The sequence below is a fragment of the Oncorhynchus mykiss genome, chromosome 21, assembly GCF_057628025.1.
Source record: "Oncorhynchus mykiss isolate SJ-2025 chromosome 21, ASM5762802v1, whole genome shotgun sequence".
In the NCBI taxonomy this organism is placed as follows: Eukaryota; Metazoa; Chordata; class Actinopteri; order Salmoniformes; family Salmonidae; genus Oncorhynchus; species Oncorhynchus mykiss.
Genome location: NC_143042.1, coordinates 11,302,272 through 11,328,900, shown reverse-complemented (window position 1 = coordinate 11,328,900; position 26,629 = coordinate 11,302,272). Strand labels below are relative to the sequence as shown.

The following is a 26,629-nucleotide window of genomic DNA, read 5'->3' as shown; positions in this document are numbered from 1 at the left end:
AAGCTGAAAACTCCTCCATATCTCCTCAGTAATCCCATAGGTTCTTATTGCCATGACTCAAGGAGAGATTTTTTTTCTCCTGGGACCCATTGTGATTAGCCTGCATGTAATGGATATGGGCAATGCATTTCTTCAAATGTATGCAGATTTTGTTTTTGATAACATAGCCTTTGATTTGTTCCAACTAAGTCATCATACTACCCCAGTTGAAAATATGAACTGATGCAATATTTCCTGTATCGGAAAAGGCCACATATTACAATATGCAGCTAAAACTGCTCTCTATAACATTTAGTAGTCCCCCCAAAATTTGAGGAGACAACCTAACCTTAAAACAGCTGGCAGAGGATAGAAAGGAAAGCGGATGCGAAATAGTGCTGAGTAACTGTTGAGACCCATTGAGGAAGAACTTTTCTGTATGGAACAGACGAGACTACCCAGTGACCAGGTTACGATAGAAGAGACCTGTTATGAACCTCTAGCCATCCCAGCAGCCTTCATTATCCCCAGACACCACTGTTAGTCCACTTCAGACCCCTATACATTTCCACAATGGAAAGAATACTGTGAAATACAAGACAATATATTCTCCATCTTCATTGTGTTTTATCCATCACTGAGAGCTGGTTTCCTGGGCCCAGATTAAGCCTTGTACTAAATGCACGTTAAGCATGCTTTTCAGTCCAGGAGTAATCTGTGTCCACGAAACCGGCCCTGATAGTCCAATGTAAAGGGGTTAGTTAGGAACGAGGGAAAGCAGAAATCCTATTGAGAGATGCCAGCCAGACAGACACAACACGGTGTGGTCAGACAGGCCTCTGTGGGAGCTGCTCTGGACAGGTGTCAGTAATGCTGCTAATTGGATTTACCAGCCGTGACTCTGGCTGGTGCTGTGGAATATTTTAATGAGAAAGCATTTTTTAGATGCGATAGCAGAATTCAAAGTGAGCAGGGGAAAAATGTCCGCTCTCAATGTGTTCCATTGTTGATGATACAAGAAATATTAACCTGTTTTCCTCGGTGTGTCTTGAAGCCAGAGTATGATATCTAGCACTTTACATCCAATGACTATGTTATTACCAGTAACTATATAATTCACTGTTGCTGTATCCTCAGTTTCACCTCTGCTCCATAGAGTTAGTGCTGCAGAGAGAGGAAAGGAGGGAGGGAGAGAGACAGAAACCCAACAACCTTCACTCCAGCCCTGTCACCATGGGAACGGCAGGCTGCTCTCTACTACCTGACTGGAGTAGTTTCTCCCTGGCAGACAGTGGGCGCTCTGGCCCCTCCTCCGGCCCCTCCTCTGGGCCCTCCTCCACTGCACCAACCAACTGGACCACCCTGCCGTTGGCGGGGTCAATCAGAGAGGGGGAGGGGCTGAGAGAGATGTCCCACGCCTCTGCAGACAGACACATATGTATTGGCCAACGTGGCTAGAAACAATATGTACACAGTGGTGTTCACTCCATCTAGCCCCAGAGATGTCTAAATGTCAGGGTACTGACAAACATGAAATACAGACCGCAAATGTCAGCTACATTCTAATAGTGACTCAAAGGCATCAATTAAAACAACAATGTTTTGGATAGTCACTTCTTTTACTAAACCAGCCAAATGGAAATGCCAATACGTTCTGATAATACAACTTTTCTAAAAAGAAAGGGCTCGATGCTCAGGTTGTAAAACCAAAACTTACAACGTGATCATTTCAACCACTTTCTCGGTCTAGCAGCACATGAAGAACTTTACCTTGGGAACTTGCTGACCAGTTTTGATTGAATAGCGTCCCCAAGTCAAATCCAAATGGAGGCAGTAGGCTATTACTAATCCTTTGCTGTTTCCATTTCAATTCGTTTACACTGGGAAATAAAACTGATTGGGCAGCCAGGCACTATCTAAGGCACCTGAGGACAGGCTGGATCTCAGTAGCACTAAGCAGACCAGACATTCATTCATGATGAACGTTTGCATTATTGAGAGGGGAGTGTCACCTCTGCCCTCTTGTTGCTGTCCAGGAGAAGATCCTTAAAAACTGAGGCTAATGCAGTAATACACTGCCCTTAATCTGGGTCTCAGGTTTAACTAGGTAATACATCTCGCTCCCAGATATAGACCTGGCTATCTTAATTTAGTTTGTCATTTCGCACAGTAACAGTACAGAATGATATTGAATTAGTCTCAGGAAATGAAAGAGACTTCTAACACTCTTCGTGGACCAGCCAGAAGGAAGGAAGGTAAGGTGGCATAAATAGGTACTGTGGTAGGTGGATGCTACTCTTGCCCCTTACAAAATGATCAATTTCTCATTGTCACCATCAACCTCGCCCTCCGCCGGCTCTCTAACTGCACACTGCAGCACCACAGCCCTGGGAGGAGAAAGTATCCCAGAGCAGGGAAAAGGTTTTAGCACTGTGCAATGGCTTTTAATGAGAGCAACTGAAAGAACAGCAGCAACAATAAACCACAACCTCCAAAGTTCTTGAGACTGTCCCTGAACAACGATGTTGACCAGATATGCTCCCATTTCTCATCTGTCCTCCTTATCTTCTCACCCCATCCTGCATTCTCTCTCTCTGTCAGTTCAGCCTGTCCTCTCACTAGACTACAAAGTGCCTCTACCAGCCCAGAGGTGTGAAAGAGACACTTATATCGAGTGCCCTGTCGGTGTAGCCGTGAGGCCTGCCAGAGCAGCGGACGGGATGTGATCTCTGAAGCTGTTTGGTATTCGACCCAGAGGATTTATCAGGGTAGATGATGATATAACTGACTGACTTGCATGTATACACACTCTCCTAGGTCTTCTGTCTATAGCACTACTGCGTATGAGACACTGTCTGTGCTGTGTAGGTCATAGGGCTAGGACTATTTCCTGGTCACATGGTCTGACCATAACTAGGCCCCAGAGTATTCACCTCGTTTCTGCAGCAGCTCGTGGATGTCCGTCTTGGGCTCCAGCAGAGTCTCCGTGTCCCCGTCCCGGTCAGGCTCCTCGGCGAGGGGAGACTGGTGCAGCGGCTGGGACAGCGACAGGGGCTGGGACTTGCTCACCGACAGAATCTGGATCTTGGTACCCAGGTCTGGGGCCTCAGAGCCCATGAAGGCAGCAGGGCCGTCGATACCTGCAGGGTGGGGTGCATTCATAGACAGGTTTTTTTATGTCTTGAATTATGTTAATGACTTTGCTTGTCTGTGTGTTTGAGCATCCAGCTGTTTACTTCTCCAAGAGCTGTTCTGTATTCCTGTCTGTGCTTCCCTGAGGTGATTTGATTTGTACCTACTCCTTATTACTTAGCCGTCTGCTTGCAGCTGCGTTTCTCTGTAGTACCTCTCCTCTATGTTCATGTCAGAGCTTAGCCTTGTGCCATGGAGTGATATGCTGCACTGAGCAGGTGGCCCTTTTCTTGCCTGAGAGTCTGAACGCTGCTCTGCCTCTCTGAATGTGACTCTCTCCTCCCCATCTGAAGGCCCCTCTGGGCATCAGAGAGAACAGCTTCCTGGGTGTCTCCTCCACTACCGTGAACAGGCGCTTCTCCACACGTCCCAAGACTGAGGGAGGTGTAATTAGACACACGCACCACACACACACCTCAATATATTAGTTTCCTGGTTGTTTGGAGGAACATTTTATAACATTGTATCCCAGTATGTGAGAGACTAACATACGTTGCATGCCAATGTACAGGTGATTGGTATCAGAAGTGGGATGCACCAATGTTTATAACCCTATTCTCTAGTCTTGTATTTCCTGACTGGTCTCCTCTACCTCGATCTGGAAGACCACTCTGCTCCTCCAGAGTGAGCTCCATGACTGGCCCTCTCCCTGCTTTCCTGGGCAACATGGGGCCTGGCCCCACCTTCTCCCACCACTCCCTCTCACTGTCCTCACCTGACGTACTGCCCTCACTCTGGACTGGAAAGCAAATGGATCATTAAAGTATTCTTCTTCATAGCCAACAACTGTTTATCTCTGACTGTGGACTGGGGTGCAATCACTCAGCACTGATCCTGCTTCCTCAGACCCATTACTTTATCCCGATCGTGTGATCTGACCCCGGAAAAACTAGCTAGCACAGTAGCTAACCCCAAGAACCAAGGCTCACCGTCCATGATGACATCGCTGGTGATGCTGAGGCGTGACTCCACCAGCGGGGCCTGCTCCTCACTGCGCCGAGGCCTGGAGCGCCTGGGCCGGGCCTCTGGGTTGGGCTGCACCATCAGAGGCTCCTGCCGCTTCCGCCGCTGCTTCTGCTCCAACAGCGCCCTCTGTGGACGGGGGGGGATTACGACAGTGAGAGTATACCATGCAAATATTGTCTGTCCGGCCGGCCGGCCCTGCCCCAGACTGACAGCTGGACTGACAGCTGGTGATAAGGCTCTAGTGATCCTCTCTCTCTGGACCCTACCTGTATCTGTCCAGGTATACCTGGCCTCTCTTCCCCACAGTCCATGAGGACACCATCCCTTTCCCTCATTAAAACACTCTTTAATCATAGAGGTCTGGCTGCTATGTAATGCATACCACTAGACTGTGTACTTCCAGTCATTGCTCGAACACTAGTTAGCATTGGCTCGCGAAACTACAGCTAACTTCCTTCCTACTGGATGAGGAGACATACAACTGGTATCCACGAGTTCATCTGACTGGGGAAGAATTACTTTATGATGACTTCCTCATCATCAAGCCAGACACTCATCTATATTCAACCTTGTACAGACAGCCTTACACCTTTTCCAGATCACTCAAAATGCTGAGAACCAGACAATCAGGAACGACTCTGTCCTTATCAGATACTTGGGACACTGATCGAAAAACCACCGGTGTTGCTGTTTTGAAAAACAAAGCTATCTTAAGCAATATGACAAAACAAGTGAGCAAAAAACACAGTATCGTAGCTTGCCAGCTTCGTTTCAGGGGTGTCAAACAAGATGCATGTTCCTATGGTAACCGTGTCAGTGTCCTTGATAGACTCCACATTCTTTGTGGTTGTCTTTTCACCACTCCCACTGTTGTTGGGGGAGAGGACAGAACATGATGGCCATTCAATGTGTATCTCAAAATGGAACCCCAGATGGCTTTGTAAACAACACACACACAAGCGTCATGACCCGACCTGGCAAATCATTCAGCCACAGTAAAATGTAATGTTTTCTTCCTTCAGTATCTTTGACACTAAATTGGAAGGCAGAATATGCAACTCGCATAGAAACAGAACAGGTGAGGTAAGGTTGGCTAGGCTATCTTTATCTCATAGTAAAGGTCACAGAATAATGGACATTTGTATCCTAGCATTACCACTAGAGGAAATGGGATATAAGAGAGTTAGCTACTCAGTGAAGGAACCTTCAGCAAGTAAGCCTAGACTGTTGTAAAAGATGCTGAGACAAAGTAACAGGGTGCTTAAAATACAGTGCAAACAATTCAAACTACTTTAATAAACCTAGAGTTGGAAATGCTGCTTCCTGTGGAACCATATAACTCTGTGCTGTGCTGACTGAGGCTCTGTTCAGTACAGGGACAGAGAAACTGGGGACAGAGGACAGTGACAAGGCAGTGGGATCATTAGAGCTGACATTGTCACAGCCATCACAAACGCTCTGGGAAACTAGGGACAACAGCGACGAGGGTTGACCCCCTTTAGATTATGGCTACATAATACACAGCACAATGTCTCTATGAATATAATAAAGCTTCACACTAGAGAAATGGTCCATTTCCATGAATTATGGTGACATTTATCAGTTGGCCCTGCAGTCCTGGTCTCTGGTCAAAGCAGGCGATGGGTTATGTAACTGCCTCAATTAGTGGGGAGCATCAAAACAACAAGTGGTGTTTAGTGATGAACTGGGCTGGAAAGAGACGAGAGGTCCTTGTCTCTCTGAAGCCTCATTGGGCTGATTAACCACCACTACAGAAAGGTTTTATTACTCAGGGCTAACGCAACACACACATTCAGGGCCCATGCAACACAGGCGCACACACACAAAAGCACAGACACGCACGCTCGCACCTACACACACACACGCACGCACGTGCACACACACACTACCATGGCCTGCTTCTATTTGACACCTGAAAAATAATATTCATTAAATACCCAGTCTTGGATTAAAATGCAAATAAGACCAGATGAAAGGCCTCTGGGAGCTTAATGGTTTCAACTTGGAGTCTGATGGTTTACATTTCAAACAGGCTTTGTTTTAAAGGGACATTTCGGGCTTTTGGCAATAAAGCCCTTTATTTACTTCCCCAGAGTCAGATGAACACATAAATAGCATTTTTATGTCTCTGCATTCAGTATGAAGGAAGTTAGAGGTAGTTTCGCGAGCCAATGCTAACTAGCGTTAGCCAAATGACTGGACGTCTATGGCATCTACTAGCATGCTAGCCATTACAAGAGACTTCCAGTCATTGCGTTAACACTACTTATCTATTGCGATAACGCTAGTTAGAAACTTCCTTCAAACTGCACGTAGAGACATATAAATTGTATCCACAAGTTCATCTGACTCTGGGGAAGTAGATACAATCCCGAAATATCCCTTTAAGAGGGGAAAACGGCTCACCTCTTCGTTTTCTTCCAAGGCTAAATATAGCAGACAAATGAATAAATCATCTGAATGTATTATCATAATGAAACAGACTGTTAATTTGGACACAGGATAGAGATTCCATGTAAACAAGAAACAAAAGCCCCACAATGCTTCACAATGAGATCCTACTTAAAAATGAGCCATACGTCTGACCCAGGATCTGATTAAACTTTGAAGCCCTTTTGTCTAGTTTTTTTCTTTGTCTTCCCTCTTTGCTCTGGCCAGCAGTAGTCATCCTGTGTAAACTGGCTAGCAGTAGTCTTCCTGTGTAAACTGGCTAGCAGTAGTCTTCCTGTGTAAACTGGCTAGCAGTAGTCTTCCTGTGTAAACTGGCTAGCAGTAGTCTTCCTGTGTAAACTGGCTAGCAGTAGTCATCCTGTGTAAACTGGCTAGCAGTAGTCATCCTGTGTAAACTGGCTAGCAGTAGTCATCCTGTGTAAACTGGCTAGCAGTAGTCATCCTGTGTAAACTGGCTAGCAGTAGTCATCCTGTGTAAACTGGCTAGCAGTAGTCTTCCTGTGTAAACTGGCTAGCAGTAGTCATCCTGTGTAAACTGGCTAGGAGTAGTCATCCTGTGTAAACTGGCTAGCAGTAGTCATCCTGTGTAAACTGGCTAGCAGTAGTCATCCTGTGTAAACAGGCTAGCAGTAGTCATCCTGTGTAAACCGGCTAGCAGTAGTCTTCCTGTGTAAACCGGCTAGCAGTAGTCATCCTGTGTAAACTGGCTAGCAGTAGTCATTCTGTGTAAACTGGCTAGCAGTAGTCATCCTGTGTAAACCGGCTAGCAGTAGTCATCCTGTGTAAACTGGCTAGCAGTAGTTTTCCTGTGTAAACTGGCTAGCAGTAGTCTTCCTGTGTAAACTGTCTAGCAGTAGTCTTCCTGTGTAAACTGTCTAGCAGTAGTATTTCTGTGTAAACTGTCTAGCAGTAGTCTTCCTGTGTAAACTGTCTAGCAGTAGTCTTCCTGTGTAAACTGGCTAGCAGTAGTCTTCCTGTGTAAACTGGCTAGCAGTAGTCATCCTGTGTAAACTGTCTAGCAGTAGTCTTCCTGTGTAAACTGGCTAGCAGTAGTCTTCCTGTGTAAACTGTCTAGCAGTAGTCTTCCTGTGTAAACTGGCTAGCAGTAGTCATCCTGTGTAAACTGGCTAGCAGTAGTCATCCTGTGTAAACTGGCTAGCAGTAGTCTTCCTGTGTAAACTGGCTAGCAGTAGTCTTCCTGTGTAAACTGGCTAGCAGTAGTCTTCCTGTGTAAACTGGCAAGCAGTAGTCTTCCTGTGTAAACTGGCTAGCAGTAGTCATCCTGTGTAAACTGGCTAGCAGTAGTCATCCTGTGTAAACTGGCTAGCAGTAGTCTTCCTGTGTAAACTGGCTAGCAGTAGTCTTCCTGTGTAAACTGGCTAGCAGTAGTCTTCCTGTGTAAACTGGCTAGCAGTAGTCTTCCTGTGTAAACTGGCTAGCAGTAGTCATCCTGTGTAAACTGGCTAGCAGTAGTCATCCTGTGTAAACTGGCTAGCAGTGTAGTCTTCCTGTGTAAACTGGCTAGCAGTAGTCATCCTGTGTAAACTGGCTAGCAGTGTAGTCTTCCTGTGTAAACTGGCTAGCAGTAGTCTTCCTGTGTAAACTGGCTAAAAGTAGTCTTCCTGTGTAAACTGGCTAGCAGTAGACTTCCTGTGTAAACTGGCTAGCAGTAGACTTCCTGTGTAAACTGGCTAGCAGTTGTCTTTCTGTGTAAACTGGCTAGCAGTAGTCTTCCTGTGTAAACTGTCTGGGAAATGCTAGCCATATTCATGTAAGCTGTTTTTCTCTCACTGATGTGATATTGATCTGTAACTAAGATGATATTGCTGCTGGAATCTTAGCAATGGCCACTCCTGGATTTAACTAATAATAACGTTTTTACAGAACGGTTACCTCACAAGAACTGACAGCAGTAGAGCAGAAACTGAACTGTCTCACTCGCTGACAGAACTCATCAGTGGCAATGACACTTCACTTCACTGAATTAACCCTATCCAAACTGAACAGAACTCAAACCTAGTTCCTAGCTTGCTTGGACTACACTCTTAGCACCTTTTTTCTATCTAGAACGTTGAACAGTTATACGGCTGTCCCTATAGGAGAACGCTTTAAATAACCCTTTTTGGTTCCAGGTAGAACTCCTTTGGTTCCAGGTATAGAAGGAACCCTTCTGGGTTCCAGGTATAGAAGGAACCCTTCTGGGTTCCTTGTAGAACCCTTTCTACAGAGGATTCTACATGGAACCTAAAAAAAGGGTTCTCCTATAGGGACAGTCGAAGAACCCCTTTGGAACCCTTTTTTCTAAGAGTGTATAACCAGAACATAGAGTATGGCTGGAAAATTAGGAATATTTAGGCTACTCATTGTTCAACTATGTGCATTTTCAAACAGTAACATAAAGAGTTGATAGAATCTGTTGAATAGGCTATTAGATCCCAGTACACCACCATTACACAGATCATACCTCTAAATAATTAAATATCAGAATATTTTTTGAAAAACTGGAGAAAAGAGAGTAGGCTACTTGAAACAAAACTGCCCTACAATTAAAACAATCCATTGTATTATTGTCAATTTAAAACAAAAGACTTAAGAGGATAGGATATGAGAAAAGGATATGACTCAATACACTGTTTCATTCACCGTCCTGAGGCTTTGGGAGAAAGACATTGTACAGACCTAAAACAAGACACAGGAGGCTAATGAAAATAGCAGACTAGGAGATATCCCACATCCAGGGAAGTGTGTCCCACCAGAGACAGGCTATAACAATGATATCACCAGGATGAGCTGAAATCAAATGCTCGCACACATGCACAGTACACACACGCAAGCACGTACATATGCAAACACACACACAGAAATATACACACCAAAATACACACGCGCAAGCATGTACCAGTGCACACAGACACACACAACTTCCCATGTTACTCTCAGATCAAAATAGTCAACCATAAATGAGATAAACAGAACAGAGAATAAGAGGTGCTGACCCACCCTGTCCATTGGTGTCCGGAGTGAGACAGAGAGTAACAGTGAAGTGCAGAAGTTTCTCTGTGGAGCTCAGGGTTCCATGCTCTGTGAGACCCCGTCACGTCTAAACTCTCCCCCACTGAGCAGCACTCTTGCCGGGCATGCCTCTGTCTCCCTGCCCTCCACTACCCCTGGATCAGGCTTTCAGATCAGACAACTAACACAAGGATAACCACGCAACACCAGCTTCCCTCTCACTCTGAGTCCGTGTCTCCTCCTCGGCGTGTGTGTGAGAGAGAACTAGAGTGTATGTGCGTGTGTCTGGGTGGTCACTGTCACTAACTGAATCAGCGGTTGTAAGCACCCCGGGGCAGAGTGAGGGAGAGAGAGAGAGAGAATGAGTGAGATGGAGAAAGGGAGGGAGGGGGATAGAGGTGCTGCCAGTGTCAGACAGCAAGAGCTATTTTTTGGGGGGGCTCTGTTTGTGTGTGTGGGTTGGTTTTTCTATCCTTGTGGGGACCTAAAGTCCCCACAAGGATAGTAAAACAAGGAAAATTCTCCCTTGTGGGGACATTTCTCATGTCCTCATAAGGACAAAGGCCATTTTAAGTTAGGGGTTAGGTTAAGAGTTAGAATTAAGGTTAGAGTAAGGGGTTAGTGGTTAGGGTTAGGAGTTTGGTTTAGGGTTACAAACTTTAGAAGCCTTTTTAAAACTCAAATGCACTACAAATCTCAGCAACAAATGTGATTAAATTCAGATCCTACATCTGTAGGCATACAGTGCACTACACAGACTCTGTCTACTGAAACCTTTCTACTGTTAATCCCTACATAGTGCACTACTTTGTTAGGCTCTGGTCAGAAGTAGTGCACTATGTAGGGAACAGGGTGCCATTTGGGACGCAAGCATCGAGTCAGTCTATGTGCCTACCAATCATCTCATCCATCTTTTACTCCATTGTGTGACTGTTGCTTTAGGCTGGTTTCTTAAACCAAATCAGTCCGTTTCACTTTAAAGCAGCGTGGTGATAAGGATACTGCAGGCAGGAGGGATTGTAAGGGACAATCATCAGACACGCAGACCAGGAAGAGCTGTTCGCTGAGAAAGGAGCAGATTTGTGCTTTATCTCTACAATGAGTGCTAAAACAATTAACTTCCGGACAAATACTTTTCTTTCTACTAATTGGATAAATTGTACTTCCTTCGAAAATAAAAGAGTTCAAAGACACCCTGTTTTCCCTCGGTTTCATGACAATCAGCCTTACTGTGCTGATGGTCGGAAATTCATAGCCTGAGTGACACCGGAGGCAGAAAACAAGGTCATTTATACACTCGCTGCCAGTCAAATGTTCAAGCTTGACAGGCTCACAGCTATAAACATGGACTGAGACCTCAAAAACAATTCTGACAAAAGATGAAAAGACACCAAAAACAACCAAAACATCAAACGCAAAATGCCTCTAGATATAAATAATATGGACTAGTCTGGTCATTTCTGCATCATAAATAGAATACTCATGACATATACCCTGAACAAGTCTATTGGAGCCGTAGTGTCTATATGGGAGTCGTAGTGTCTATAGGGTTGCTATGATGCTGGCCAGGTGCTGTATGTGGCGTAACTAGTTAAATGTGTTTAATAAAGTTAGTCATTACCTGCTTTTCCAGCTTCTGCTGCCTGAGGCTGGTGCTTTCATCATCAAGGGCACTGAGAAGAGACGAAAGACAAAATGGTTACTATCCACTCATAACTCATATCTGACTGAGACATAATACAAGTGGTTCTGTGGTTAATACGAATCTGTTATCTGGGTCTCATCTGTTATTTTTCCAATAAGAAACTATTTTCTACAGTGGTCACTAATGAATGCACCCCCGATCGAGGTTGGGTGGCATGCAGATTTTCATACCGTTTCTGTGCCATCCCGGGGGTATTTGGTATTACCGGAAGTGCACACAAGGGGCCTTATTTCTTTTTAAAAAAGGTATTGAAAATCATACCATCGGTATATCTAAATACCCCGGTACATGGTATATCGCCCAAGCCTACCCTGTTGTCACTTATAATGAATGACATTAATGATTTTCAATGGAATTCCACCAGGGGGCATCGCTACTGTGAATAATAACTGAGGACAACGCACTGAAATCTCCTGGCAGAGCTAGAATTGAACGTTACCAAGGTGTTCGCTTGAAAAAGCAGTTACACTGCAGCGCATAACTAAGACTGTCATACAGGATTACTGTCATACCTTAGGCTATAACTGTTTGAGCTTAGCCTGACTACATGATCTGCACACTGTAAAAAAAACATGTAGTTGTTAATAGATATCATTTTGTCCAGGAGTTGTTCATGACCACGTAGGCTAACTTGACCGAGAAAAGCTTAGGGCTCCAGCTACAAAACTCCTCACTTTCCTTGTGAGGTCAAAAATGATACTGTATCAGGACTGTATAATGCAATAGAACAACGCATCAGACAGCAGCACCACCGTGCTACAAAGCAACAGCAGTTACATCTAAAACACAGTTCTCTATAGAGTCCTGTCTCTGGCCGTCAGAGTGGTGGCTGTTGTTTGGGACTACTTTTCCTGGACTCCTGTGAAAAGGCCAGCTGGGTACATGTTGCTAAGCTACAAGGGAGAAGGAGAAGAAGGTGGGAGTAGCAGTGGGAGTCTATTCAGAGGCACAGAGCGAGTTAGAGGAACCCACCGCTACTCTACCCAGCCACAGACATAACCTACAAGACAGACATAACCTACAAGACACTCTCACTGACAGACATAACCTACAAGACACTCTCACTGACAGACATAACCTACAAGACACTCTCACTGACAGACATAACCTACAAGACACTCTCACTGCAAGAGCACAGCCTTGGGGGGGGTGATGGAGGATGGGGGGAGTGTGTGATGGAGGATGGGGGAGTGTGTGATGGAAGGATGGGGGAGTGTGTGATGGAGGGATGGGGGAGTGTGTGATGGAGGACGGGGGAGTGTGTGATGGAGGACGAGGGAGTGTGTGATGGAGGACGGGGGAGTGTGTGATGGAGGACGGGGGAGTGTGTGATGGAGGATGGGGAGTGTGTGATGGAGGATGGGGGAGTGTGTGATGGAGGATGGGGGAGTGTGTGATGGAGTGTGTGATGGAGGATGGGGGAGTGTGTGATGGAGGATGGGGGAGTGTGTGATGGAGTGTGTGATGGAGGATGGGGGAGTGTGTGATGGAGGATGGGGGAGTGTGTGATGGAGGATGGGGGAGTGTGTGATGGAGGATGGGGGAGTGTGTGATGGAGGATGGGGGAGTGTGTGATGGAGGATGGGGAGTGTGTGATGGAGGATGGGGGAGTGTGTGATGGAGTGTGTGATGGAGGATGGGGGAGTGTGTGATGGAGGATGGGGAGTGTGTGATGGAGGATGGGGGAGTGTGTGATGGAGGATGGGGGAGTGTGTGATGGAGTGTGTGATGGAGGATGGGGGAGTGTGTGATGGAGGATGGGGGAGTGTGTGATGGAGGATGGGGGAGTGTGTGATGGAGTGTGTGATGGAGGATGGGGGAGTGTGTGATGGAGGATGGGGGAGTGTGTGATGGAGGATGGGGGAGTGTGTGATGGAGGATGGGGGAGTGTGTGATGGAGGATGGGGGAGTGTGTGATGGAGTGTGTGATGGAGGATGGGGGAGTGTGTGATGGAGGATGGGGGAGTGTGTGATGGAGGATGGGGGAGTGTGTGATGGAGGATGGGGAGTGTGTGATGGAGGATGGGGGAGTGTGTGATGGAGGATGGGGGAGTGTGTGATGGAGTGTGTGATGGAGGATGGGGGAGTGTGTGATGGAGGATGGGGGAGTGTGTGATGGAGGATGGGGGAGTGTGTGATGGAGTGTGTGATGGAGGATGGGGGAGTGTGTGATGGAGGATGGGGGAGTGTGTGATGGAGGATGGTTGAAGATTGTGAGAACATAAAAAAACAAGGTTCTGCAACAAGCTGCTGAAATCTCTCAGAACAATTTAACATCTCTGGGCTTCACTAATTTCTCTGTCAGTCCACATGCTCATAACATCTGTTGCTGTCAAACAGCCTGGGCTGTACTTTACCCTTTACATCTCCCATTCAGACACAATGTGTTAGAGGAGTAGGACAAGAAGAACTTCATTAAGCACAACTATCTACAGTAAATAACAATCTCTCCATACCACTGATTTACTCTCGCTCTCCCTCTGAGCTGTAAATCTCATACTTCTGGTGTCTGGGATAAGGTCCGTGACACATCACTCTGCTGGAGGATATAAGGGCCTCATTACGTCATCAGCACCGCTTCTGACGGACAGTCACCAAATGCCAAGAGGAATAGAAAGCAGAACGATCATCTGCTGAGAGGCATACATCATCCGTCTATTACGTGACCTCAGATTATTACAGACAACAACATAGATGACTTGGCTACGTCCTCTGACATCCTCAGAATGATTAATTCAAATCATTAAGCTAAGCAAGTAAGTCAACTATTACAGATTGAGATCCCACATTTTGTGGCAATAAGAATTGTTGCCAATGTCAACGAACCAATGAGTTTTGGACCGGACTTTGCGAGTTGCTTGTTTATTCATTCAACAACAACCCCTGTTTGGTCAGCTTAACATGAATGATCAGTCATCTCAGAAGCTGCAGAGCACTCCGTTTTAGTGTACTGATTGTTACAGCCCTCTTCAAGTCTAATGAGCCCAGTGCAGCGCTATCCATACAGGCGTGCAGATCTGTCCACAGGGAATCCATTACATGGCCCTGAGGTGTTGGTGACAGTAGTGACGAGGGAAGGATGATGGGAGGTGTTAATTACACATCCGGGATGGTCATTACACTCGTAGGAAGAAAAAAAAGGTGCTATCTAGAACCTTAAAGGGTTCTTCGGCTGTCCCCATAGGAGTACCCTTTTTGGTTCCATGCAGAACCTTTCTATAGATGGTTTTACACGGAACCAAAAAGGGTGCTACCTAGAATCAAAACAGGTTCTACCTAGAACCACAAAAGGTTATCCTATGGGGACAGCCGAAGAACCCTTTTAGAACTGCTTTTTCTAAGAGTGTAGGGTGGCCAGAGGAGGGCCAGGGGGAAGAGCGGAAGAGGAGCAGGGGACTCTTTCTTTTCAGCGGCTGTCCAGCTTGGGACCTGGGTGGAGACGCGATGGGAATACTCTCCACTGGGGAAAGGCTGGAGACTTGGTGTGTATGGTTACTACCAAAGGGTGTTTGACCTCTTTTGGAACACTGACCTATTGGAGCTTACTAGGAATACAAAAAGTATACTTCGGCCATGAAATTACTAGTTGGTGGAAGCTGTGGATGCCTGGGTGGATGGTTAATTATAGGTATTCTAATGGATGGGTGCTAAAGATGTAGGATCTTAATTTGAGCCAGTTTGCTACAGCAGGAGAATAATCTTGAAGCAACAGGAAATGTGAATTATTATGTAGATTATAATTAATGGACAAGTTTCAAAGTGGAAATGACAAACTTCAGAAGCCTTTATAAACCTCAAATACACTCCAAGTTTTACATTTCCTGCATTGCAGGAAAGTTCTCCTGCAACAGGGTGATCAAATTAAGATCCAACATCTGTGCTACTTACCTTGCTGTTGAGGTAGGGGAGAAACTGGCGGAGCTGGAGGGTCTTCAGGGCCATGGGGTTTTCGAACAGGAACACAGGACACAGAGAAGAATAGAGTTAGCAAGAGATCAGTGATACCAAAAAGAACAATGCTAAAACGGACCTCTGGCAGTCTCTATGGGGGTGCCACAGGATTCAATTCTCGGGCCGACTCTTTTGTCTGTATATATCAATGATGTCGCTCTTGCTGCTGGTGATTCTCTGATCCACCTCTACACAGACGTCACTATTCTGTATACCTCTGGCCCTTCTTTGGACACTGTTAACAAACCTCCAGACGAGCTTCAATGCCATACAACACTCCTTCCGTGGCCTCCAACTGCTCTTAAATGCTAGTAAAATTAAATGCATGCTCTTCAACCGATCGCTGCCCGCACCCGCCCGACTAGCATCACTACTCTGGATGGTTCTGACTTAGAATATGAGGACAACTACAAATACCTGGGTGTCTGGTTAGACTGTAAACTCTCCTTCCAGACTCACATTAAGCATCTCCAATCCAAAATTAAATCTAGAATCGGCTACCTATTTCGCAACAAAGCATCCTTCACTTATGCTGCTAAACATACCCTCGTAAAACTGACTATCCTTGACTTCGGCGATGTCATTTACAAAATAGCCTCCAACACTCTACTCAGCAAATTGGATGGTCTATCACAGTGCAATCAGTTTTGTCACCAAAGCCCCATATACTACCCACCACTGCGACCTGTATGCTCTCATTGGCTGGCCCTCGCTTCATATTCGTCGCCAAACCCACTGGCTCCACGTCATCTATAAGTCTTTGCTAGGTAAAGCTCCGCCTTATCTCAGCTCACTGGTCACCATAGCAACATCCACTGCAGCACACGCTCCAGCAGGTATATTTCACTGGTCATCCCCAAAGCCAACACTTACTTTGGCCACCTTTCCTTCCAGTTCTCTGCTGCCAATGACTGGAACGAATTGCGAAAATCACTGAAGCTGGAGTCTTATCTCCCTCACTAACTTTAAACATCAGCTGTCAGAGCAGCTTACCGATCATTGCACCTGTACACAGCCCATCTATAAATAGCCCACCCAACTACCTCATCCCCATATTATATATTTTTTTCTCTTTTGCACCCCAGTAGCTCTACTTGCACATCATCATCTGCACATCTATCACTCCAGTGTTAATGCTAAATTGTAATTATTTCACCACTATGGCCTATTTATTGCCTTACCTCCCTAATCTTACTACATTTGCACACACTGTATATAGATGTTTCTATTGTGTTATTGACTGTACATTTGTTTATCCCATGTGTAACTCTGTGTTATTGTTTGTGTCGCACTGCTTTGCTTTATCTTGGCCAGGACGCAGTTGTAAATGAGAACTTGTTCTCAACTGGCCTACCTGGGTAAATAAAGGTGAAATAAATAACACTGACACAGTGCTGTAAAAGACTTACTGAGAGACAAGCAAACAAAACGCAGCCCAATAATAGCCTGTTACGTTGTCACGAACAAGTTTTAAGATACCCTTCATGTCATGGCATTGTCCTCGGTCTGTTGGGGAAAAGGTTTGTGAATAGGATGAGACTACTGCATTCAGATGACAATATGATGCAGTTCCAAATGTCTCTGGCATTTAGCATAAAATTAGAGATTTTATTATCAGACGAGCGACAACAGAGTATTAACAAACTGCAATAAACGGATTCTCATTCATATACTTCACAGCTTTGGACTAATTTAAATCATGTTTTAAAGTTCATTGAATAAAGTAAATGTAATTTCCCCTTTGGCAAATGACTTTCCGGGGTTAAAAAGAAAGACTGAACGAAGTCTAATTAAAATTCTATTTCCCCAGAGGTTGGACAGAATGGCTTCAGTTCCAGTTCAGCCAGTGAAATCACAAGAGAGAGGGATTATTCAAAACAGGGTGATGACATGGGTGAGATTAGGCAGCTTTTGATTACCTGGCATTCAGATCAGCTCCTCATCACGTTAAAGCTAGAATATGGGATTCGTTTTTTGTGTGAACCGGCAGCCCTGCTAAATACCAAGAATTGAAATGACCATTAAAACAGATTTCCAGATCGCAGATTGTGCTTTTAAGGAAGCCAGACGAAAAGACACCAGCTGAATAAATGATCAACTCATGGTGAGGTGTAGAGCATGAACAACACTGTTTAACTAGGCCTAGGATATTATAGGACTCATACAAGATAAACAACAGTCTTTTCAACACAAGCAACTTCAATCAAATTCTTTCATGTCAGCTACTTGGTCAAATATTATTCTTAGCACGTCCTTAGTTAGAGCAAACAGCTGTAAAACAAAACCTCACAAGAAACTAGTTACAGTACAAGTGGTGGAGCTCTGAATAAGTAACGACGATGCAACAGATGAAACATGAGCGTGGGAGAGATACTTAAAGAGATCTTTTTTTTATTAGCCCTGTTGACACTGCATTTTGCCGGTGACACTTTGCTTCTTGAAATTCCAATATCTTTCAAACTTGACTGCTGACATACAAAACATTTTGGGGCTGTATCAACAGTGGACTAATGAAAAAAGTGGATTCCCTTTAACAGCAGGTAAGCCATTCAGTCCAAGGAGAACAGAGAACAGAGGTGTGGGTAAGAGGTAGGAGCAGTGGGAACAAGAGGAGATGCTCAAAGCCTATCTGTCTGTCACAGGCACAACTAACACCTGATTCACAGGACACAGACTCCTCTCAGTTCCTCTACCAAATTACAGTACACTTTTATGAGAAATCAAGCACACAGAGAGTGTGTGTGTGTGTGTGTGTGTACAATATGATAATGTCTACGAGCGTGTGCCTATGTAGGCCTGCTGAATACCTGTAGGACCAGCGGCTGTAGACAGGCTGGGAGACACCACTCTTTACACTGTCCATGATGGTGTATCAGCCAGTCTAGGTGTGTGATAGATAGTCAGTCCAGCAGCAGCTCCGGTAATGTATGCTACTCCCAACCTGGTCCAGAGTCAGTCTGAAGGTCTACCTGGAGCTACAACTACAACCCTGCTACCCTGATGCTGGAGGGAGTCCCATCCCGGGGAGTGACAGCGCCACACAGCTGAGGGTGAGGTCTCTGAGTAGCAGCAGTTGCCATAACGCCACACTTGAGGCTAGCCTCTGAACACAACACAGTGAACGCACAGGGATTTGTTAGGGGAGTCTAAATGTGGTGTGAATTCATGCCAAGACAAAATACCGGGCATAAAATCCCTAAACTTGGTCCTCTGACTTAGTTATATGTCTGTCTTTCTTCAGTTTCTAAGATGTATCAGATATATAGACTGATAGGCCACGTGCTAAAACTGGACATGACTGTATCGGAAGAGCTAAAAATGCTTTCTGCAGAACTCCACAGACACCATTTCCTCTGACTCGGAGGGAGATATTGCACATATCAAAACCGCAGACCATTGACTAAAAAACTGAATTTAACACCAATTGGGAAAGTTTACGTTTTGTCAGCTTTAACCTAGGCCTAGTATCTTAAGTTAAAATATTCCAACACTTTTATTTTGACAGAAAATGCCAGAACATGGAATTTGCTTAGTCATAGCAAAATGAACCAAACTGTTTCTTGTCAATGTGAAACCACATTATTCTGGTTTTCTGCCTTTCTACATAGGCTTTCCTTATATGCTCCTTGAATCCGTGTAAGTAGAGCGGTTTCTGGATGATAACCACAGTTACTCCCAATTACCAGAAGTATAAACAAACAACCCTCTCATTCCTAAAACTGGCAAGAAGTGGGGGACCTTGATCCTGTTGCTAGGAGACCACAGGACCTTTAAGTCATATCATCTTCTGTTAGTGTACGTGTGTTTGCGTGCCTGTGAAGGGAAAATGGCATTCTCCTCAGCTGAGGGCAATCTGGGGAATGATTCACCTGAGAGTAATTAAACACCGTCAAAACAAATGATGGAAACAGGAGTTAAGTGTCGACTGGTAGGCACTCGGAAGCATCGCCTTACGTCCATATAACAATGATGAAAACCCAAAGACCGAAACTACAGAAGCTCGCTATCTCATGCATCCCATTGAGTCACGGCAGGTTCTTTGGTCTACACGCAGAATCTGCCCACACGGGATTAGGTAGGCTAAAATGGAGTAGCCTACATGATACAGTTGAGAACCAGCCTACCTATTGCAAATACCAGATTATTTTCCTCTGTCTGTCAGTCCCTGACTCAACTGGGTGGATTGTCCAAGCCACTGCGGAGGCATGTGTTCGGAATGTGCTGGAAAACAGAAAGTAAATTGCAACCCATTTTCTCACCCACAGGTCTTGTACAGTTAGATACTTGAGGTCCAGGTGGTTTGTTATAGGTCTGCTGAGCCATTGTGAAATAGGGATACAACAACCACACCTTTATGGAAAGGGAATTCCTGTCTGTGAGACTGTGAGTGCATGATTATCTTTGGTCACTGACCATGATAATCGTGTGCACTTTACCTTACAGACACCCTGATTTTCATTTGTCAGCCATGCGCTTGTTCAGTACAGTTTCATGTGAGGCATTTTCCCCTCTACTCTCAGGTTTGTGGTATCAGCCTCATATACTGCTGTGTTAAGGTCACTTTCCACCTCTCTGTTCAGCTCTTAAAACAGACACTCGCGTCCTCTGCCAATTGAGTCACCCAAGCATGAAACCCACAGCAGAGAGAGAAGAGAGCCCTTACGGTGAAAGAGAGAAGGATAGGATACTGGAAAGGGCTTGAGAGATAGGTTAGATGTTTTACATGCCAGGATTTAAAACTCCCATGTTTCCTCTCTGAACAGACCTTGCAGCTGTGCCATCTGCGTGTATGACAGCTGGACACAAACAAATAGTGTCTGGCTGGTTGGGGGGCTTGGACATGGTGGCGAACCAGGCCTGGTGTGTTGTTTTTGCCTGACAAACCCAGGCTCTAGGTTTCCTTTAGCCGGTAAATGACAGCTTCCGGGCCAAAAAATAAATAAAAAGCCGCTAAATAAAATTGTGACCGGACCCATTGTCCTGAAAATAAATAAAATAATCTATTGCAAAATAATGAGTTTTATTTATTGATGAAGATACCAGTCAATGTGCTCCAACTTCATAGGCAAATACATTTCATTAGGTTAATAAATCCTCAAGCTGCTTGGAAATTAGTGTCAGTGTGCGTTTCTATTTTTACTCACGCAAAAAGATGCGAGGTCCTCACAAGGGACTTCAGCTAAGTGTACCCTGACTGGGCAAAATTGGTGAAGATTGTGTTGATGATCCCTGTTTCTAGTGTGCCCATCGAGAGGGGATTCTTTCTCCAAATCAGAGTAAATACGGCCTCAAGATCGCGCCTTCTTGAGGACAAAGTAACGAGGCTGATGTGCATCAAGCTGCTCCAAGGAGTTGGACAGTTTTGACTTCCCAACAGCAGCAGCAGCTCACTTTGAGCAGGCCAAGGTCTGCCGCAAATGCAAGTAAATTAGAAGCAAATTATTATGTTTGACAGGCCCAGTCCTAGCAGTTCTGCTGCCGCCCTAGGCAAGATCACCATGTATAGTAGGCCAGGCCTATATAGATTTGGATTGGATTGATAGACCAGAGTAGAGTAATGATGTGTATCGTGCACTATTGATGCATTTCAGTTGAGCTTATTCAGTGGCATTTAGAAACTAAACATTGAGCTTTGGAAACAAGTGCTTTTATAAAAGCATGGCGCATTTCACGTTTCACAGGAGCATTGTCATATAAGCTTTCTATTATTGAACCAGCTGTAACAATTTTTTTTAAATTTACATATGAAATTTGATTGTCCAACATCAGTTTGATAATTTCTTCATTTTGTGGCCGCCTAGAGTGGCCTCTTACCACTGCTGTGGTGCTGAATCACAGCTGGAATTGGGAGCGAGGCGGGCTGGCCCCGGAGTTCGTAGACAGCCATGTTGTATTATTTATTAGCCTAATTAAAACCTTTATGCCTAGGCTAAATTAAATTAGAGAGGCCTAGATTGTATTTGAAACCAGCTGTGGCTTTTTATTTATTAATTCAAATGTTCATACAAATAGGACAGGTCGTTTGCAAATGATATTATACAAATATTATATTTTGAAGTTGTGTTTTATTACTGTGTAAGTGACTTGTTCTTCTAGGATAAATGTTTCTTCTTTTTTTTTAATGATATTCATTTACGATTTATTGCAGGGATGAAGACGCATTGGGCAATGTTTTGCTTTTCGATAAAACCCGTCATGTTGATATAAGAACATCAGTGTACTTTATTTTATTAAACCTTTACAGGCAAATTAACTATTCTGTTAAGATGAATTACAATAATCTAAAATGTGCTTTCGAGCACCATGGGAGGACACCCTATATTACGCACCCAATGCGTATGGATGTCCCGGTAAGTTTGTCAAACATCCGGTAAATTAAAATCTTGCTGGTCAGTGTCCGGCACCAAATTTTCCAAACGGAAACCCTTCCCAGGCTACATGTCTGTTCTTTACACTAATCCTCTACACATATCCTCTGAAAGACTACACAAGCAGATTACATCAAATAATCACAGTCCACATTGCAGCATTCAAAACAGGAAAGGGTGGGAACTGCCCTCTCATTTTATTCTCCTCTCAGGGTAAAAATGGACCTATGGATTTCACACTTTTTCTGCCGAGCTTACAGTAACCTCCTACGCACACAGCACCATGCTCTGCTCTCAGGGCACCTCTGGCCAGCACAGTCCTAATGCACTGACATCAAACAGACATCAATAGGAGTGCTGGGGAACCATAGGGGAAGTTGGTTTCCCTCAGACAAGCCATTACATTAAGGACAGTGCCCTCAGTTCTGAAACTGATTGAGAAGCTAGTGTAAGAGGAGGGAGGGAGAGGCATGGTCCAACACGTCATGTCAGTGTTTCCCCTGTATTCATAACACGTTTTCAGTGTAAACTTAAACAACTAAAACCAGATATAAAGAATAGAGGTCGACCGATTATGATTTTTCAACGCTGATACCGATACTGATTATTGGAGGACCAAAAAAAGCTGATACCGATTAATTACATTTTTTTTGTAATAATGACAATTACAACAATACTGAATGAACGCTTATTTTTACTTAATATAATACATCAATAAAAATCTATTTAGCCTCAAATAAATAATGAAACATGTTAAATTTGGTTTAAATAATGCAAAAACTAGCTAGCCATTTCACATCGGTTACACCTGCCTAATCTCGGGAGTTGATAGGATTGAAGTCATAAACAGCGCAATGCTTGAAGCACAACGAAGAGCTGCTGGCAAAACGCACGGAAGTGCTGTTTGAATGAATGCTTACGAGCCTGCTGCTGCCTACCACCACTCAGTCAGACTGCTCTATCAAATATCAAATCATAGACTTAATTACAACATAATATCACACAGAAATACGAGCCTTTGGTCATTAATATGGTCGAATCCAGAAACTATCATTTCGAAAACAAAACGTTTATTATTATCGCATATACCCATGACTCTGTGTGCAATGAACGCCAGAGAAGTGACACAATTTCATCTGGTTAATATTGCCTGCTAACATGGATTTATTTTAGCTAAATATGCAGGTTTAAAAATATGTACTTCTGTGTATTGATTTTAAGAAAGGCATAGATGTTTATGGTTAGGTACACGTTGGAGCAACAACAGTCCTTTTTCCGCGAATGCCCACCGCATCGAATATATGCAACGCAGGACACGCTAGATAAACTAGTAATATCATCAACCATATGTAGTTCACTAGTGATTATGATTGATTGATTTTTATAAGATAAGTTTAATGCTAGCTAGCAACTTACCTTGGCTTCTTACTGCATTCGCGTAACAGGCAGGCTTCTCGTGGAGTGCAATGAGAGGCAGGTGGTTAGAGCGTTGGACTAGTTAACTGTAAGGTTGCAAGATTGAATCCCCGAGCTGACACGGTAAAAATCTGTCGTTCTGCCCCTGAACAAGGCAGTTAACCCACTGTTCCTAGGCCGTCATTGAAAATAAGAATGTGTTCTAAACTGACTTGCCTAGTTAAATAAAAGGTGTAATTTTTTTAAAACAAAAAATAATAAATAGGCCAGATCAGTGTCCAAAAATACTGATTTCCGATTGTTATGAAAACTTGAAATCGGCCCTAATTAATCGGCCATTCCGATTAACCCGGTCGACCTCTAATAAAGAATGCGGAAATGATAATGAGGGTATATATTTTTAAATAAGATCATCTTTGAGAACTAGCTAACAACCACCAGAATAAAAACTGGCATGGGGCCCCTATTGATTTTGTTATGTTTGAGTCACTCAGATAGCATAAGAACACAGCATAAGCCCTGGCAAAATGTGTAGAATTGCATGACATTTGCATAAAAGTAGCTATCCAGTGTTTCCAGATTAATACGAAATATGACCTATAACGAATTACAATATGAGTAAAATAGCTTTCCTTCCCAAAAAATGCTTTTCTGTGTTGGAATGGTTTAGGCGTACCCCAACAACAGAATGGTGTGGGCATATACTGATCATTAAAAATATTAATACGAGTAGACTGCTGATTGGACAGCTCAACCTCCTTAGGAGTATTACATCATACTCCATCAGGAAAAATCAAGCATTTTTTAATAAACGGTCTGTTTGAGATGCAAGTTTGAAGTGTTTATTCTCCAATTTATGCTTTGGCCACAAATATGAGTATAGGACGAGTCTATAACATTATTTGGATATGAGTTAACAGAATACTAACTTTTAAAGTGAGATTTTCACTGGACAGTTACTTTAAAACTGCACATTTTCTCACAGTCCCATTGTAAAATGTGTAGAATTGTAGGAAAGGATTAGCAAGTTACTAGAATAACATCAGCACAAATATGGAAAACATCAGATCATGATGTGATCCATATCCGATAGAAATTTAATTTTGTGTTAACAGGCTACCCTAGCTAGCTAGCTAACGCTACTTTAATTTGCTCATCAAAAGAACCTTGGATACTTTTTTAACTAACTGCTGTTGCATTGAAAGTCTTGCTTGCTTAGTTGCAGCCCATCAACACGGGTCGAAAGTTGTCAGCACCTGATTCGTCATCACCTCAACGGTATAGCTGTCATTTAGCCATTATAGCTAACCATCTTTTTCTGCCCCAGGTGGGAAAATGTCAATGTGGCTGTATTTTATGCGTTGGCCACAAATACAAGTATAGGACAAGTCAACAACATTATTTGGGAGTTAACAGCATATAAACTTTTTAAAGTGAGATTTTCTCTGGCCAGTTACTTTAAAACTGCTAATGCGCTCTCATCCCCATGGCAAAATGTTTAGAATAGCATGAAACTAGCTATAAAACAGTAAAATGTTCCCTCTGCCCCATGGCAAATGTGTAGAATTGCAGGAAATTAACTTTAAAACTGTAACATTTTGTCTCAGCGTCCAAGAGGGCCTCTAAAATGTGGAAATCCTAGAGGAAATACTGCATTTCCTGTGCCTACATGTTTGCCTATTAATTTTCCTGAGCCATTTTCCACAGTGTGCATTGATGTCACAAAGGGAATAGCCAATAATATTGTTTGTTGTGGGTGCATTGGTATTGCAACATTCGTGGGCACGCTTTAAAAACCAAAGACTGTGGAATTCATAACATTCAGCCATCCTACATTCCAATCCACAATCATATGGGGGTGGAGTGTCATTATTTTGACCAGGAATGCACAGCATATGGAAAACGTTTGCTGGTGAAATAAGCAGTAAGAATCCCTAAATTAAACTCAACTTCACAGGGTGAAATGAGATTGCAAAAGCAATGCAGTGGATTTCACTTGTGGGTGCTAGTGTAACACATTAAGCTGCTCAAAAGAACAGTGTTTGTCATAATAGCAGGGTCATAAACAGTATAAAGTCAGTTGTAATTTTAATGACAAACTGTCATGACTGTGTTTATGACAACTGATTCTGTTATGCCCAATGGTTCTGGTAGTGTTAAATAAGAATCATACTCTGACACATTATCATTTGTCTATTGCCTCCATGTAGCCTATCACATAACTATCACATCATTAACCACGAACTGAACCATCCAACACCCTAATCAACATCGGATTGTCCCCATGTTGGCCACAATTCCATACCATCATCATGCTATGACATTAGCTTGATTCACCTGCTTTTGTTGATGTTGTTCATCCTGTCACTTCTTCCGTTTCGGGAGACTTCTTCGGTAGTGACCGTGCCAAGTGATGTTGCCAAGATTGCCCCCCCTCATAGGCCCTAACACTGTATTTTTTAGCAAGCTACCCACATTTCTGCGATGCCGTCTCTAAGGAGAATGGCGCAAGCTCCTATGACAAAGACACAGTAACTCGAGAAATCGAGTGTAATATATTCCCCATCTGATGGCTTTCGTGACGCAATAATGTAACGTTAGCAATCCAACATATTCAAGACTTGAGCCTTGACAGATGTTTATAACGTCGTTATAGCTTCGTTGTCAACATGTATGTTCATACAATTTGGACATTTTTCAGATGGAACGTTATAGCTAGATAGCTAGTTAAAATAAAAAAAAGATTCCCTCATTTTCAAACACATTCCTGTTACAAAAAAATATTAAAAAGTTTACGAGCAATCCGTGAAGAATTGTGCGCTTTCTGCTTTACCGTTAACAAGCACGCTAACATTAGCTAGCCAACAATCGATGGGGTTTTCCTAGCTACAATTCACTGACCAACTCACGCTTCCCTTTCGCGATAAAACGATGCCCAAATGGTTAATGATACGCGTTTAACTCTGCTTGATTCTTATATATAATAGTTAGCTACATTTCAAGTTGTGGAAAATATGTATTTTAGTTTTTGCTTGGTATTATCTTCCATGATTGATTTACCACTCAGCGTACTCGGCTATCTTCAGGCAAGCAAGAAACGTTAGCTAGCTAGCCTAACATTAGCCAAACTAGCATCAGTCTTCTCGAGCAACAGTGCCTTCTGAATAAGTTAAGTGAGACTAGTCTCGCGCACCACCCACCAGACACGCTTCGCCCATGCAATTTGGACACTGCATGTCTACATAATATAATGGGCAAAGAACTATATATATATATATATATATATATATATATATATATATATACACATGTTTTACTTACCTTATGCTGTAGTAACTCATGTTTATCCACGGTTGCTATGGATCCCAGCTGGTGGTGCAGCATACAACTTTCCTTGACACGCTTGGAAAATTGTTCCCCACAGCCCTAGTTACCGCACATGACTACAACGGACTACCCTATTGGATGGCAGGTTATATAGACTTGAGTGATTGGACAGGTTTCTTTGCCTCTGCATTCCATGTTACCACAAATGTAGCTAGTAAATAGACCCCTCTATTTATACCAA

At 43.7% G+C, this 26,629-nt stretch overlaps 1 protein-coding gene across 6 annotated transcripts in view; it reads right to left on the bottom strand.

Moving 5' to 3' along the window:
• Window positions 1-26,624, bottom strand: part of LOC110499967 (tubby-related protein 3) — a 34,367-nt gene extending 7,743 nt beyond the window's left edge. Inside the window, exons 1-6 of one of the 6 annotated variants that reach the window (XM_021577044.3) lie at window positions 26,383-26,624; window positions 15,215-15,256; window positions 11,243-11,294; window positions 4,101-4,263; window positions 2,913-3,119; window positions 1,241-1,399 (exon numbers count right to left, since the gene is read on the bottom strand). In XM_021577044.3, the coding sequence (XP_021432719.3) occupies window positions 1,241-1,399; window positions 2,913-3,119; window positions 4,101-4,263; window positions 11,243-11,294; window positions 15,215-15,256; window positions 26,383-26,402 (643 nt within the window). In that variant the 5' untranslated portion in view covers window positions 26,403-26,624. Of the gene's footprint in view, window positions 1-1,240; window positions 1,400-2,912; window positions 3,120-4,100; window positions 4,264-9,609; window positions 9,963-11,242; window positions 11,295-15,214; window positions 15,257-25,398; window positions 26,302-26,382 lie in introns of those variants that run through there. The other 5 variants (XM_021577043.3, XM_090213758.1, XM_021577047.3 and 2 more) reach the window with 5 other exon arrangements.
• Between the last annotated feature and the right edge of the window lie 5 nt (window positions 26,625-26,629).